General features: G+C 38.5%; 1 protein-coding gene across 1 annotated transcript in view; it reads right to left on the reverse strand.

Moving 5' to 3' along the window:
* Positions 1-17,151, reverse strand: part of LOC100552287 (tetraspanin-36) — a 38,360-nt gene extending 21,209 nt beyond the window's left edge. Inside the window, exon 1 of the mRNA XM_008120453.3 lies at positions 16,847-17,151. Within this exon, the coding sequence (XP_008118660.1) occupies positions 16,847-16,906 (60 nt within the window). The 5' untranslated portion in view covers positions 16,907-17,151. The remainder of the gene's footprint in view (positions 1-16,846) is intronic.
* Positions 17,152-17,726: the final 575 nt, after the last annotated feature.

Here is a 17,726-nt window from a genome sequence, read left to right on the forward strand (position 1 = left end):
AGAAAACATGCTACCATTCTCATCTAAGCACCTGCCATTTAAAACAGACACCTTCCTCTACCTAAATTTTAAGACAATCCTGTTATTTCACCAAAGTTTTTCACTCAGAGAAAATAACACAAAGATCTAGTTTAAATCTAAGCAAACCTTATGACATGGCTGCACCCATGTAGAAATATATTGGGATTCAGTTGTGGACATATATTGGGACAGTACTTTTCCAGCCTCCGGTAGAAACACATTCTAGTTGGTATGTTGGACGTCTTTTGAGTTTTTTTTAATACAGTTCCTAGAACTACTCACCTAACAAAGACATTCCTAACAAGTAAGTCATGATGAAAAGGAATACAAACTGCTGTTGTCTCATATGGCAATACATTTACCAATAAGTAGTATAAAATGAAAAACAAACAGAAGAGTGTTTACTTCAAGGGACATAATGTATATCAGATCTTTGTCCTGGGGCTGGAATACTCTGGATGGGTTCTGTGTCACACTTCCTCCTACATTTCTCCAGTGAAAACCAGAACATAAATGGCCAAGTATCATGAGAGAGTGACCAAGATGGCAAACGTTTTGCCTGAATCTACAGGAAAGGCAAAATTCAGATCACGAAGAACAAACTACTTTTGTGCTTAGCATTCGGTGTAGAACAATTGTAGTAAGCTGAAGACAAAGAGGAAAAGGAGGAAGAGGAGAATGGAAGTGGGAGTAAGTGGAAAAAAAGCTATTTTAAAAGCAGCTGAAGAAGTGGGATGGCAGAAGATTATTTGGGATTGTCCCTGCCAGATCTGGAGAGTTGGAGGATACAGCAGGGCCAAGACCTTAACAGTGCCAGTCATAACCTCCAAATGATATCAAACATCTTCAGGAACTGGGAGCCAATTCCACCACATTTTCAGGCTCCCTTTGGCCATTTTCAAACCAAGAGATACCCTTTTTAAAAAACAGGATGTGAATCAGGACTTGACGTCCAGGGTCCTTCCTGCTCAAGGAAGTCATGAACATAGGTCACATTAAGTTTAAAGCTGGGGTTCAGCTGCTTTTTCTTTAAACGATTGTAGCTTCAGCCCAGGTTGAGTGGATAAGCAGAGATTTTGATGCCAAGATACTGGCCACTAACCAAAGACATAGGGTGCATTTACACTGTAGAATTAATGTAGTTTGACAGCACTTTAGCTGCCTTGGCTCAAGACTGAGGAACTAGCGCCCTTTGGCAGAGAAGGCTAAAGACCTTGTAAAACTACAACTCACATAATTCCACAGCATCGAGCCATAGCAGTTAAAGTGGTCTCAAACTGAATTAATTATGCAATGTAGATCCATCCTAAGAATCTGCTTCTACTCCTCAGATTCTTATGTACAGTAATTGAATTTTGAATGCCAATAAACTACCCTGTTTCCCCGAAAATAAGACAGTGTCTTATATTAATTTTTGCTCCCAAATATGTGCTAGGTCTTATTTTCAGGGGATGTCTTATTTTTCCATTAAGAATTCACATTTATTCACAAAAAATGAACATTTATTATATATTGTACAGTAGTTGTCATCACAAACCAGCATAACCAGCCAAAATGTGAATCCTAACAAGAATTTCTTGTTACTACCATTTTTTGCATGTACAACAATCTATGGTACGTACATTTACTAATCTTGCATGTTCTGATGTTCTGTTTGGCGGGCATGCTTCCAAACAAAAACTTTGCTAGGTCTTACTTTAAGGGGAGGTCTTATATTTAGCAATTCAGCAAAACCTCTACTAGGTCTTATTTTCCGGGGATGTCTTATTTTAGGGGAAACAGGGTAGCAGTCGAGAAGGAACAAATAACAAAGAAACCATTTTCCTATAGCAAATATTATTAACAAGGGGAATAATATAGTTACATTTTTGAAACATCATAATGAGTAGGAGGTTCCTGGGAACAATGTTACTTTATTAGTTTAACAAAAAAATACAGTAGAGTCTCACTTATCCAACGTTCTGGATTATCCAATGCAATTTTTGTAGTCAATTTTTTCAATATATAGTGATATTTTGGTGCTAAATTCGTAAATACAGCAATTACAACATAGCATTACTGCGTATTGAACTACTTTTTCTGTCAAATTTGTTGTATAACATGATGTTTTGGTGCTTAATTTGTAAAATCATAACCTAATTTGATGTCTAATAGGCTTTTCCTTAATCCCTCCTTATTATCCAACATATTCACTTATCCAACATTCTGCCGGCCCGTTTATGTTGGATAAGTGAGACTCTACTGTACTTGTTTTACCTTTTGGCAAATATATTACTTTTAAAAATTCTTTTGTTTTGAGTCATTTTAACAGTTTTCCCTCAATTTTTATGTCACATTTCTATCAATTCTAAAATGCCCCTCTTTAAAAACAAAACAAAACCAAGAATGGAAAGTAATGACAAATGTAATGTAACAAGTCAATTTTCACATTTTGGTAAAAAAAAAAAATTGTTGTGCTCAAAAAAAATTAGAGCTTGGAGCCATCTGTGGAAACCGACTGGGAAAGACCAAAAGAAAAGAAAATATTTCTTCACACTTGTACAATGTAAGTAATTCTGTCACATGGATAAGTTTAAAAAGGTATTAGACAATGCAAACATCGGTATTTTGATGGCTAGTAGCCACTATATGTTCTTTGGCAATTGGGGAGGGGGGGCATAATTTTTTTTCAAGCTTTCATACACCTTTTCCATCGTTCTTTTCTTCCTCCTTTACTCTTTCTCATACATCTTTCCCCTTCTTTCTGACCTTTCTCTCCTTCCTTTTTCTCTCTTCCCCCTTACTTCATCTCTTTTCTTACATTCCTTTCTTTTCCCTTCTTTTTCTTCCCTCCCCTTTCATTCCTTTCCTGCTGTCCCTCCTTTTTCTTTCTTATTCCATACCTCCCATCTCCATTCCTTTCCCACCAATATAATTTACTCTTTTTCTTTCCCTCTGCTCTGAGGCTGAAAGGTGTGGCTTTTGTAGTTCAAACCCCTCAATTATTTTAAGTTGGATAATAAAGGGTCTGTGTGCCAAGTTTGGTCTGGATCCATCGAGTCATGAAGGAGACTTTGCGGTACAAACCAACAAACCTGCAAACAACATACATACATACATATATAGACTTGGAGCTAGGATTCACTTGATTAAGTTAGTCAGATAAAACGGGGTGTGCCAGCAGACACTCTGGAGGTGGTTTGGATGTAAAAATGCAGGGTGGGAGGTGGAAAAATGCAACTCCAACCATATTTATTGTAAATCTTGCTTGACTTGAATAGGTCGGCAAACTAATTCAGCTGCCTTCTGCATGAAAAAATGTGCAGCTTCAGTACAAAGACTGGTTTAAAATGGAAGCTTAAAAAAATGAATCTTCTATGAGAAGGCTTCTCCATATATATATGTATAAGAATATGTGCATGACTATGGCCAGTAAAAATTATTCATCTTCAGCCTTCTTTCCAACTGCAAACGTCAGTGAGTCTGATTTTCCTGGAAGATCCTGCTAGGGAAAGAAGAGTAATGCATGCTCTAAGACAGGGGTCCCCAAACTTTTTAAACAGGGGGCCAGTTCACGATCCTTCAGACCGTTGGAGGGCCAGACTATAGTTGGCCACCGAGCAATAATAATTAATTAATTAATAATAATAATAATAATAATGAAAAAGATGGTTGGAAGAGGCCCCTTGGGCCTTTTAGTCCAACCCTCTTCTGCCTTTGTGTACCAAAAGGCACAAGCAAAGCACCCCTGACAGATGGCCACCCAGCCTCAATGATAATAATAATAATAATAATAATAATAATAATAATAATAATAAATGGATAATTGATGTTGCCATCCCAGGTGACAGTCGCATTGATGAAAAACAACAGGAAAAACTCAGCCGCTATCAGGACCTCAAGATTGAACTTCAAAGACTCTGGCAGAAACCAGTGCAGGTGGTCCCGGTGGTGATGGGCACACTGGGTGCCGTGCCAAAAGATCTCAGCCGGCATTTGGAAACAATAGACATTGACAAAATTACGATCTGCCAACTGCAAAAGGCCACCCTGCTGGGATCTGCACGCATCATCCGAAAATACATCACACAGTCCTAGACACTTGGGAAGTGTTCGACTTGTGGTTTTGTGAAACAAAATCCAGCATGTCTATCTTGTTTGCTGTGTCATACAACGTCGTTGTGTCAATAATAATAATAATAATAATAATAATAATAATAATAATAATGGTTGTAAGAGAAAAGGAGACCCCTTGGGTCATTTAGCCCAACCCCCTTCTGCCCTTGTGCCGTAGGGGCCGGATAAATGGCTTCGATGGGCCGCATCTGGCCCCCGGGCCTTAGTTTGGGAACCCCTGCTCTAAGAAGATAACAAAATGATATCAGAAGCACTAGAAATGAATGAATGCGGATGAACACGAGGCCCCAAGATCCTTTTGGTTCTGGTTATGAATGCAAATCATTTTTGCACTCTGTGCTACAAATGGTCAGGCTCAGTTTGGGGTTGTCATTCTTGCTTCTGCCTTCTTGGAGGAAACTTAGGCAAGAAGGACATTACTGTACAAACAGACGGGATGACCTCTAAAAATCAGGGTAAATGGCAGGAATTCCAGAATATACTGCTTCAGTTTGCATTAGAAACCTGCCATTCAAGAAGTTGCGTAAAGCACCCAAATCTACACAGCGCTTGTATGTTTGTCTAAAAAGCCTAATGGCCCAGGGCCTTTGAGCAAGACACAAGCAAAACTCCAAAATCAGAACAGTAAAATAAGGAGCAGCACTCTGAAAACAGAAGAATTCCATACAGGAATCAATCAGGGGCAGCTAACAACTCTGAACAAAGGATTCCTCCAGGCCAGGATGCAAGGCTGGAAAGGCCATTTAATGCTAATAAAGGTGATTAATTACAACATTCACATTGGCCTCCACAGACAAGAGTTATTTCCCCCACCCAGGAACTTCCACAGATATATAAACTTTCTTTGATTAGTTTCTCCATACCTCACAACCTCTGAGGATGCCTGCCATAGATGTGGGTGAAACATCAGGAGAGAATACTTCTGGAACATGGCCATACAGCCCGGAAAACATACAACAACCCTGTGATCTTGGCCATGAAAGCCTTCGACAACATACATTCTATCTGTTAACATTATACACACTTCCGTTTTAAAATCAGCAGACGGAAACCAACACATCAGCCCTAGATGTATTTCCAGGACAAAGCTTGCCTTGGTAAGAGGAGTACATAGTTCAGTGTTCCACACTGTGTAGAAAGATACATATATAATCCGTTTATCTCAATTTGGAAGGATCCATTTCACTTTCTCATCTGCGTTTAAAACATTCAGCTTTCCTCTCCTCTTTCCACTTTCTCCCTTTGTTCTCAGCTTATATCTATTGGTGCAAACTGAGTTCAAAGTGTAAAGGTACAGTAGAGTCTCACTTATCCAACATAAACGGGCCGGCAGAACATTGGATAAGCAAATATGTTGGATAATAAGGAGAGATTAAGGAGAAGCCTATTAAACATCAAATTAGGTTATGATTTTACAAATTAAGCACCAAAACATCATGTTATACAACAAACTTGATAGAAAAAGTAGTTCAATACACAGTAATGCTATGTAGTAATTTTTAGATTTACGAATTTAGCACCAAAATATCACGATGTATTTAAAACATTGACTACAAAAATGCGTTGGATAATCCAGAATGTTGGATAAGCGAATGTTGGATAAGTGAGACTCTACTGTACTCCATTAACTCGGTGGAGAGAAGCCGAGGCAGAATTTTACCCTTCCCAGTAGCCTCAGTATATCTATACTACCATATAATGCAGTTTAATACCACATTGTAGGGTCACTGTAGACATATATAATCCGTTTCAATGCAGGTAAACTGCATTATATGGCAGTGTAGATGGGACTTAAAGCAGGTTCCTTTGCCTAGTTTGTGTGCTCTTTCTCATTAATAACTATTATTATCCTGATGACACTCTGATGTTACTTGGCCACACAATTTTCATCGGTAAAATGTTAGCGGCTCTAGTCTGTAATTGGATCTGAGTCTTATCTTAGAAGCCAAGCAGGGTCAGTCCTGACTAGTTTACCAATGAACACATACATGCTTTCACGCTGTTTACACAACAGAGTGACTACTATCTAGTTGTATGTGTACACACACAAACAACTAAAAACCAAACAAGTAACCTTTCAAAACAAACACCTAGAAGCAAAGTCAATATGATTTTATTTTGGAAACTTCCTCATTGTGTTGGATGTTCAGGAAACTTTCCCCAAGACTGGATGACAACAACTACTGGCATCATTTGGGAACAAAACAAATATAGTTTATTACAATTTGAAGAATATGTGCAATGGAATGACTACCCAAAGCGGCGTTAATTTTAGTATATTTCAATTGTACATTGGGACTAATGGTCGAAAGAAACACAAAACAAACTATCTTTTTTCCTATCCACTAATTATCAAGTACTGTAGCAAATAATAATATTAAAAAGTATTATTTAATAATGATTAAAAGGTACAACAAATGAAAATTAGCATCCCTTAGTAGTTTGCTTTGATAGTGGCACAGAGGTAGGCTTCATCTCATCTAGGAGTCACATACTATATAGTGAGTCTTTGGTATCTGCTTGAGTTTGGTTCCAAAACACATGGATACCAAAATCTATAGATACTCCAATTCCAGTGTACAGTATACAGTGACAAAGAAAAATTGCTGTGACTTATATAAAATAGCAAAATCAAGATTTCCTTTTTGGAGTTTGGAGACAAATTCCAAATGGGTCTGGTTGGCTGTAGTTATTCATAAAATGATAGGAGTTGCAATGCGCTCCAAATACTTTCTTCTGTTATTAAGTATATTTCAGAGCAGACACTTGACATTCAAAAGTAGGTAAATCATCCTTTTAACAGAGTGTAAAATGAAGAAGGGGAAATTCTGGCTGGTTGGCCAACCACTGCAATGCACCTGCTCCTCCTCATCAGGAATTTGCCTAATACTGAATTAGAGTTTGTCTTTCACAAGGAAGAAATTGAGCAAGGTAGAGAAGGATTTCTGGCTTATTCTGTACTTTCCTCTGTTTGGAATGACGGTGTGTGTATGAATGAGAGAAAAAGAGAGAAGAGTAGGAGAGGAGTAGCCATAATTTGGTCTTCTCAATGTATCTTGAAAAGTTGGGGATTACTAATGAAATATAAGCATCCCTTGACATCTGTTCTATAAGCATCAATGACCATATAGTGCACTTAGTTGACTCATTGTTCAGTATCAATCTCTTCATAGAGAAGGATGAGAAACATTGAGATTTTCCAAAATCTACCCACTAGCAGCTGAGATTTAGGACTTTTTCATACTACACAGTACAGTAGAGTTTCACTTATCCAACATGAACAGGCCAACAGAATGTTGCATAAGCAAAAATGTTGGATAATAAGGAGGGATTAACAAAAAGCCTATTAAATGTCAAATTATGTTATGATTTTACAAATTAAGCACCAAAAACATCATGTTTTACAACATCGACAGAAAAAAGCAGTCCAAAACACGGTAATGTTACTGTATTTATGAATTTAGCACCAAAACATTGCAATATATTGAAAACATTGACTACTAAAACATTGACTACTAACAAATTGACTACAAATATAGAATTGCATAAAATGAACTTACAGTAGCTACATTGTCAGAACTTAAATCCATACAAAGTTCAATCCTTGCTGTCTAGAGAAACAGCTGTGGATCGGGAAAGGAGGCAAACTGCGTTGGATAATCCAGAACATTGGATAAGCGAATGTTGGATAAGTCAGAATCTACTATACTATACTTATTTTCCTACGTTCATTTGCCATAGCAATATCTAATGTAATCATGGGATTTGTAGTTTAGGAAAAAGTATTGAGGATTTTCAATCAAAGAGATCAGGTGCCACTAGACTCTCTACTCTCAACCTATAAAAGGGCCTGTGATCTTGATATCAAATGGCAACAAGTCTGGGCTTTCCAAAGGGTTTTTAAGGATATTTATCAGTAGGGAAAATAATTGTATTGTTTTACCAAATTATCTATTCCCAGAAAATCTAGGGAACATTCGGGGGTAACCTGATGCATGTAATTTAATAGACACCAGACTATATGACTATATAAAGCAAAATGCAGACTATATGACTCATTCTCTCCTCTCCCTTTCCTTTCTGTTTATGATCTCAAAAGCTTACAAAGATATTTTTGTGCCTTTTTTGTTTGTTTAATAATCATACTACCACATCATGGATTTTGAAATAAAATTAGCTATTGCCAAAGTGGCTTGGCGGGCTTAAATGATTCCCCTGTCAAGAAAGGTTATGATTTTAAGTCTCTTTCAGACTATATACTTATAGCGCTTTGATACCACTTCAACTGCCAAGGCTTTATCCTATATAATTCTGAGAGTTATAATGTGGCGAGGTATTGAGAATTCTCTGCCACAAAGCTATGAATGCCAGACTTCTTAAGATATAGACATGGTAGTAAATGTAGAATCGTAGTGCTATAACTTTATTGTGTGAAAGAGTTTGATTCAGAGGAAGGAGCAAGTGAGAGGGACCTTATAATAGAGCAGACGTTGGGAACCTTTTCTTGCACAGTGTTCCAGTTTGGGAAAGGTTTCTAAGGATCAAAACAGTAGTTCATACAAATTTGGAAAGGTTCCCAAGGAATGTAAAAAGTATACAACCCACAAAATGCACATGTGAATTCTATGCAAAAGCTTGCAAAGTGCACTGCTTGGTTTCTCGATACGTTTATTTGAAGAGAAAAATCCCTGTTATCTTTGATTATCAGTAAAAGAAAAATAACTGAAGTTGGCCAAAGACTGTAAAGCCCATACATGGTATGGAAAAAGAGGCCAGTGTGGTATCTCCCATCCATCTTAACTTTACAACTCAAGCCTAGTCTATTAAATATACATGGGACTGACAAAGGCAAAGACTCCTTCACACTGCCAATATGCTTCATTAACACAAGAATTATTTTAATCATGTCAGAAGCGAATTGAGAATACACTGCAAGTCACTTCTGATGTGAGAAAATCAGCTGTCTACAAAGATATTGCCCAGGGGACATCCTGATGTGTTACCATCTTGTGGGAGGCTTTTCTCATGTCCCTGCATAGGAAGCTAGGGCTGACAGATGGAAGCTCACCCTGTCTTGAGGATTCGAACCGCCGACCTTCAGGTCTTCAGGTCAGCAGTTCTGCCGGCACAAAGCTTTAACCCATTGTGCCACTAACCTGAGCAGTTTGAAAGGATCGTGCAAATATATGGTGATAAACTGCAGGCTCATTTGCAAAATGTTAATTTAGGGGCGGTAAGAAAACAGGAAAAGAAGGATATTGCCCTACTGTGCTGCTTGTAGTTTTCCCATCGGAACTGGTTTACAAATGTGAGAACCCAATGTTGGTTTGGATAGTTCTTTTGGGTGTAGCCCATAGGACTCTAATTGTCTTTTGAACACAATGTCTTCGCTTAATGGAACTTGCCACTCCACATAAATGGAAAGTTCCAAAGTGGCTAATGTTGATTCTTGACAAACACTCTTCAGACCTATTAAGCAAACAACCAGCACAGTCATTCATTCTCCCATAAGTTGGTTCCATTGAGCAAGACAAAAATTGTAATTGCGGAACTTCCCTCTCTTGTGTGTGTTTTTGGAGAACCTCTCCCAGAATTCCTCAATTAGCATGCTGCCTGGTTAAGTTCTGGACTTATGAATTGCATCTACATTGTAGAATTAATACAGTTTGACACCACGTTAAATGCCATGTTTCAGTGCTGTGGAATCTGGGTACTTATAGTTTGGCACTCTTTGGCAGAGAAGGGTAAAGACCTTGTAAAGCTACAACTCCCATAATTCCATAGCATTGAATCATAGCAGTTAAATTGCATTAATTCTGCAGTGTAGAAAGACCTGTAGTCCAAAATCAAATTATAACAAGTACAATAGAGTCTTGCTTATCCAACCTTCGCTTATTCGACATTCTGTATTATCCAACACAGACTGCCTGATAGTAGTCAATGGTTTCAATACATTGTGATGTTTTGGTGCTAAATTTATAAATACAGTAATTACTACATAACGTTACCATGTATTGAACTGCTTTTCTGTCAATTTGTTGTAAAACATTATATTTTGGTGCTTAATTTGTAAAATCATAACGTAATTTGATGTTTAATAGGCTTTTCCTTAATCCCTACTTATTATTCAACATTTTTGCTTATCCAACATTCTGCCGGCCCGTTTATGTTGAATAAACGAGACTCTACTATACTGTAAATTTTTATTACTGACTTTTTCCATTTGACTCCCACATCCTCTCCAGTCATGCTGACTATGAGATTTTGGAAGCTGTAGTGCAAAAAGGAACTTTTCTAAGCTCTGAAACAGTCCTACTACCCTGTTTCCCTGAAAATAAGACATCCCCAAAAACTAAGACCTAGCAGAGGTTTTGCTGAATTGCTAAATATAAGGCCTCCCCCAAAAGTAAGACCTAGCAAAGTTTTTGGAAGCATGCCCGGTGCCCGCCAAACAAAACACCAGAACTTGCAGGATCGGTAAATGTACATACCAGTTGTACATGGAAATAATGGTAATAATATATTAAAATGTTATATTATTTATATTTATACAGTAGTAACAAGAAATTCTTGACAGGAGTCATAGTTTGTCTAGTTTGGTTATGTTGGTTTGTGATGACAACTACTGTACAGTATATAATAAATGTTCATTTTTTTGTTCAACAATAAATGTGAATTCTTCTTCATGGAAAAATAAGACATCCCCTAAAAATAAGACATCCCCTAAAAATAGCACATCTTTGGGAGCAAAAAATAATATAAGACACTGTCTTATTTTCGGGGAAACACGGTAGGCAAAAGCTCTTCCCCTTTCTATTTGCCCATAGATTCAATATCCATGGTTTCACTTACACATACACCAAAAATATTTTTCTCAGGAAGTGTTTAGGGCTTCCAGTGTGATATAGAATAATCAGAACATAGGGTTTTTTTTATTACACTATGTAACAACACCTGAAAAAAATCTATGTTCCTGGTTTGAAAGTGTTATTTCCCATTTAATTATGTGATACTTACTTTGAAAGTAGTTGTTATATTTCAGAAACTTTGTTTTTGTGGCTGCCACAAACTATGTTGAATTGGTTGAGACTATGAAATACTTATTGAAAAACTGTAGCAAAATGTGCTGCAGGATGTCCCGCACAAAGTTTTTGCAGTTTAATAAACTTTTCCCAAGTTTTTATGATAGAAACAATTGGGAAATGACATTTATAACCCAGGAACAAAAATCGTGTTACATAGTGTAATCCAGGGGTCCCCAAACTTTTTAAACAGGGGGCCAGTTCACGATCCTTCGGACAGTTGGAGGGCCGGACTATAGTTGGCCATTGAGCAATAATAATAATTATTATTAACAACAACAACAACAACAATAATAAAAAGAGGGTTGGAAGTGACCCTTTGAGCCATTGAGTCCAATCCCCTTCTGCTTTTGTGCATCAAAAGCACAAGCAAAGCACCCCTGACAGATGGCCACCCAGCCTCAATGTTAATAATAATAATAATAATAATAATAATAATAATAATAATAATAATAAAGAGGGTTGGAAGAGACCCCATGGGCCATTTAGTCCAACCCCCTTCTGCTTTTGTGCACCAAAAGCACAAGCAAAGCACCCCTGACAGATGGCTACCCAGCCTCAGTAATAATAATAATAATAATAATAATAATAATAATAATAATAATAATTAATAACGGTGTTATTAAGTCTGGTGTGTTGTGTTCCAGAACTTTGTCAGTCTGGATTCGGAAGTCGCACGCAAAGATACTGTGGGACTTCCGAATCCAGACTGACAAAGTTCTGGAACACAACACACCAGACATCACAGTTGTGGAAAAGAAAAAGGTTTGGATCATTGATGTCGCCATCCCAGGTGACAGTTGCATTGACGAAAAACAACAGGAAAAACTCAGCCGCTATCAGGACCTCAAGATTGAACTTCAAAGACTCTGGCATAAACCAGTGCAGGTGGTCGCGGTGGTGATGGGCACATTGGGTGCCTTGCCAAAAGATCTCAGCCGGCATTTGGAAACAATAGACATTGACAAAATTACGATTTGCCAGCTGCAAAAGGCCACCCTGCTGAGATCTGCGCGCATCATCCGAAAATACATCACACAGTCCTAGACACTTGGGAAGTGTTCGACTTATGATTTTGTGATATGAAATCCAGCATATTTATCTTGTTTGCTGTGTCATAATATTATAATAATAATAATAATAATAATAATAATAATAATAATAATAATAATAATAATAATAATAATGGTTGTAAGAGAATAAGAGACCCCTTGGGTCATTTAGCCCAACCCCCTTCTGCCCTTGTGCCGTGGGGGCCGGTTAAATGGGTTCGATGGGCCGCATCCGACCCCTGGTGTAATCCATCATTTCAGATGCCCATTGGGGGGGGGGGGGGGTTCCGACAGACAAATGCATTGGACTGTATTGATTGCTTCATTTGCACCATGTTTTTTCTACTAATAGTTAAAATCCTCTATGATACACATTGCGGCCTTCATCAATCCCATGTTGTCCACATGTTTTCGTCTATAGCTCCCAGCCTTCTCAAACACTGACTGTTCTGGAAAGAACCAAACCAAAGCAAGGCAAATGTACAGCATATAAACAAACATCTGCGTATCTATAAAGCATGACACAGGAAAGTTGTGCAACAAAATGTTGCAATGTTGAGATGCCTCGACCCACCCAACCAGTAAGACAGCCATGCCCAATTTCAAGGGGTCCCATTCCTGATCTAGTAGTTTCCCATTCCCTCTCATAGATTTATCAGCATTCCAAGGCAACTGAGCATGCTCGGTCCTCATCCCACGCCCAGGAGATATAAAACTGGATTAAATCTACAGTGTAGATGCACATAGAATTAAAGGAGCCCCATTGTCTCTTCAGTAATGTGTAGAAAAAAGCTTTAAAGCCAATATGGCTGGCACAACATTGATGGCACCAAATTGGGGGTGTTACTTTAGCCAAGTGGTAAATAGGGGAAGAATATCACATAGTTTCTTCTAGATGTAGACAAAAGCTGTACATTTGCAGGTGAGTTGAGCTACTTTCGTTTTCCAAGACCCCTGAGAAGTTGCCAGCATAGATGTGGTTTTCTGCAACCACAATTTTATTTTTTGCTGTGCTTCAAAGGAAATGTGAAAAGGGAAGAGGGTGCAGCCAGTGCATAGTTTTGCTTCCTTTTTCTGGTTTTGCTTAGAGCACATCTGTACAATCCAGGCCACCTCTATGGCCTTTATGGCTTGCAATCACACAAATACACACAGAACTGCAAGACTGAATGTTTTGTTTGGAAAGCAGAGTTGGAATGCTTCGGTCCTTCAGCTCCATTCGGACTACAACTCCCAGCATTTCCTACAAATAGTCACACTGCCAAAGGCTGCTGGGAGTTTCCGTCAAACAACATCCGGAGGGGTGCACAATTCCCACTGCTGTCCTAAACCCTTGACCCAATGGAAATAACCAGATGTAGGGATGAGTTCCTTGAATACAGGAGTAGAAAAGCTAACAGAAGATTTCAACTCCTATCAGCCCCATGCAAGATGAAATAAGGAACAGCACTCCTTAATCTTCAATGGGATTCTAAATAGGATGTATTAACTAGCTGAAATTCCTTCTTCTATGCAAAGATTTAAGGTATAGCAGTGGCTCCCAAACTTTTTTTTTTGACCAAGGACCACTGTGACCAGGGATCACTCTCCAACATTAGTACCAAAAGGGTTATGAATCAGTTTTTGGTCAACTTTAGATTTGGTTTGGTTATTTGAGAAACTGATTCAGAAAACTGCATGGGATAGACCACATCAACTCTAGTTTCTGATATATAACATATGCTATCCAGTAGTTGCCATCTTGCTTGCCAACAGAAAACCATATTTAATAATCTAGAACTAATGTAGTCAATCCAATGCAATTTTCTGAACCAGCACCCCAAATAACCCCAGAAACAGGCCTAAAAACTAAGACACCAAGGCTCCCCTGCTTCCAGACGCCACATGTAATGGCTCCGCTGAAGGGGAGGGAGGAGAGGAGAAGCAGCAGACAGGAGTCTTGTTGTTGTTGAGTAGTTAGCTTCTCCCCTCCCAACATCTTTATTGCCTCGGCACTATAAGTGGGTTTCACAACACTAGTCGCTCTTGTTGCAACGATGTTAACACGGAAGCCGCAGACCATATTTTAGTTCTTGGGAACCACTGAGGTATAGGTTCTGTCCCTATATTTCCCCTAGCAAATATAGTCCCAGCCCGCATGGCCATGAGTTGGGGGTGATGGGAGATATTAACCAGAGCAGTGGCATTAGGTGGACCAGGAAAGAAAAAAAGCTCTGATCAAGAGGACCAGAAATAGCACTTAAATATCTCATCCCTAGTTATTTTCACCACCTGCCAAACTTTGAATTTTCTGAGGGCCCTTCCACACAGCCCTATAACCCAGAATAAGAAGGCAGAAAATCCTACTGGGTTATCTGAGTCCACACTGCCATATATCCCAGTTCAAAGTAGATATTGTGGAATTTTCTGCCTTCTTATTCTGGGCTATAGGGCTGTGTGAAAGCGTCCTGGGTAAAGTCCTAAAAGCCTGAAGAATCCTATGAGTTTCAATGCTGTAGTCTTCCTTCCAGGATTAAGGTAGGAAACAGGACACCTGAATCTTCTATAGCTGTGCAAGAAGGAATTTTAGCAAGTGTTATTTGAGCCCAGCCTTTTTTCTCCATTAATGGCACTATGTAACACGATTTTTGTTCCTGGATTATAAATGTCATTTTCTAATTGGTGCTCTCATAAAAATATGGAAAAACTGCACAAACTTTGTTTTTGTGGTACATCCTGCAGCACATTTGGCTATAGTTTTTCAATGAATATCTCAACCAATTCAATATTGATTGTGGCAGGCACAAAAACCAAGTTTCTGGAGTAAAACAAAGTAGGTAAGGTAAATGTTTTTCCCAGACATTAAGTCTAGTTGTGTATGACTCTGGGGGTTGGTGCTCATCTCCATTTCTAAGCCAAAGAGCCAGCGTTGCCCACAGATACCTCCAAGGTCATGTGGCCACTGGCATGACTGCATGGAGTGCCGATACCTTCCCGCCTGAGCAGTACCTATTGATCTGCTCACATCTGCATGTTTTCGAACACTTTCAAACCAGGAACAAAATTTCTTTCAAATTTTATTACATAGTGTAATTAATTAGACTTACCAGGAAAAGTTCCAATTCACATGATTAGGAGTGTCTTTCCTAAACCTAACCAAATGGTGGTATTTTTCAGGGTTATTACCTAATGAGCTAAAAAGCACCAGATCCTGTCTGAGCTTGGAGGTTAAGCAGGGTCAGCTCCAATTAATACTTGGATGGGGGACAGCTGCATAGGCTGCATTTCAGAGGAAGGAACTGGCATTTGGGTTGCTGTACAGCCATGTTCGAGAGCATTCTCTCCTGACATTTCGCCCACATCTGTGAGGTCTGTTGGAAATTAGGCAAGTGGGGTTTATATATCTATGGAAAGTCTAAGTTAGAAGAAAGAACTCTTGTCTGTTTGAGGCAGGTGTGGATATTGCAATTGGTCACCTTGATCAGCATTAAATAGCCTTTCAGCTTCAAATCCTGGCTGCTTCTTACCTGAGGGAATCCATTGTTGGGAGGTGTTAGCTGGCTCTGGTTGTTTCTTGCCTGGCATTTGTGTCTCTGGGTGCCTCTGCACTGTAGAATTAATGGAGTTTGATACTACTTTCACTGCCATGGCTCAATACTATGGAATCATGAGATTTGTAGTTTTATGAGGTCTTGAACCTTCTCTGTCAAAGAGGGCTAGGGTCTCACCAAACTATAACTCCCATGTAACTACAGGACTGAGCCAGGGAGGTGAAAGTTGTGTCAAACTGTATTAATTTTACAGTCAAGATGCCTCTGTTCTGCAATCAGGCAGCTTCCCAGCCTAATAAAGTAAGGTGTTCATAGTCTCTCAGGTTAAAATCCTAAGTAAATTTACTCTTGAATAGTATCTCTTTAACTCAACATTGCTTTCTCCAAGAGTTATTTCTACCCAGGGCTATATCTATATATATAAAAGAGTAATGAAATTTCGTCCTAGGACAAAACAACAAAACTACACATCCCAGAAACACTAAACTTGGCAGCACAACCCCTCATCCATGCCTCTACGTTCATACAACAAAAAGCTCCAGCTACTCCAGAAAACGGCCAGGCTTTGAGACTGCAAGGCTATTCACTGCTATTCCACATGGCCGACAAAGGATTCCCATAAGCCACAGCAACGCGTGGCTGGGCAAAGCTAGTACAATATAAATCCAAATAATTATCCACCTGTTACGGCAACCCACAAACAATGCTTGGCAACAATAGGGGTTTTAAAATTATAAAAATCCTGCATAGTGTACTTTCACTAAGGAATGAATGCAGTTTGACATTACATTAAGTGTAATAGCTCAATGCTATGGAATCCCGGGAGTTGTCGTTTTGCAAGGTCTTTAACCTTCTCTGCCAAACAGTCACCAAACTACAACTCCCAGGGTTCCTAACATTGAGCCATGGAACTTAAAGTAGTGCCAAACTGCACTGATTCCTTTTCTGGGAGTTTTAGTTTTTAAAAAGATTTTTTTTCTGAGTTCAGAGGATATAAAATAATAATAATGTCTCATACTAATGGGGAAAAGTCCCCCAAACTTACCCAAAAGATGACGCTGATCAGTAACAACACAGTTTTGGAAGCAATCACCCCAAAGTCCATGCTGGTGGCTATGCAACCTGGGATGTCAATCAAGGTGGAGATAAATTAAAACCTTAATCACCAGCAGAGAATGCAATTCAGAGCAGCTCTGTGTTCACCCTTTTAGCTCAGCCAGGCTAATGGGACTTTTTAGCTGAGCTTTCCCAGTTATGACCACATGATCTCCTCCTTGCCCTGCCTAGTCATCACATGCTTTCTTTTATGTACAGTGCAAAACAACACTGTGGCCTCTTATTGCCTCTCCTTTAGGGTGACTAATAGGGCTACCGTAAATCTTCTAAAAGAGGCGCATGCACAAAAGGGAACAACCACATTCTCCCTAAGAACAGCTCCATAATAATAAATGAGACTTTGAATGCAGACTATTATACTAAGGTAATAAAGTGTGTATGTATATATAGGATATAGATATAGAAATAGATATAGGGAGGGGAAAGAGGTATTTCTGAATAAGAATATTAGAATTATGTTCTCTATTTTTAGGTGTATTTCACACCACTCAAGATATTTAATAATGTGTGCTTTGTGAGGAAATTGAAAGAGAAATTTCATTAGATTGCCCAATAATCTTTTTTAAAAATTAAGAAATACGTATAAAAAATAATGTAAAAAAAAGTCCTTTATAATATAATACAGCAGCCACTGGATGGCAGTAATGCTCCACAAAGGGGATAACCAGTAACATAATAAATGCGAAATGATTCTCAATCATTTAAAAATAATATTTTATATACAGTATATTATTATAAAATATTATATTATAATATAATAATATATTTAAATATGATTGAAATACTATTTAAAATATTACATATAGATA

The sequence above is a fragment of the Anolis carolinensis genome, chromosome 2, assembly GCF_035594765.1.
Source record: "Anolis carolinensis isolate JA03-04 chromosome 2, rAnoCar3.1.pri, whole genome shotgun sequence".
Classification (NCBI taxonomy): Eukaryota; Metazoa; Chordata; class Lepidosauria; order Squamata; family Dactyloidae; genus Anolis; species Anolis carolinensis.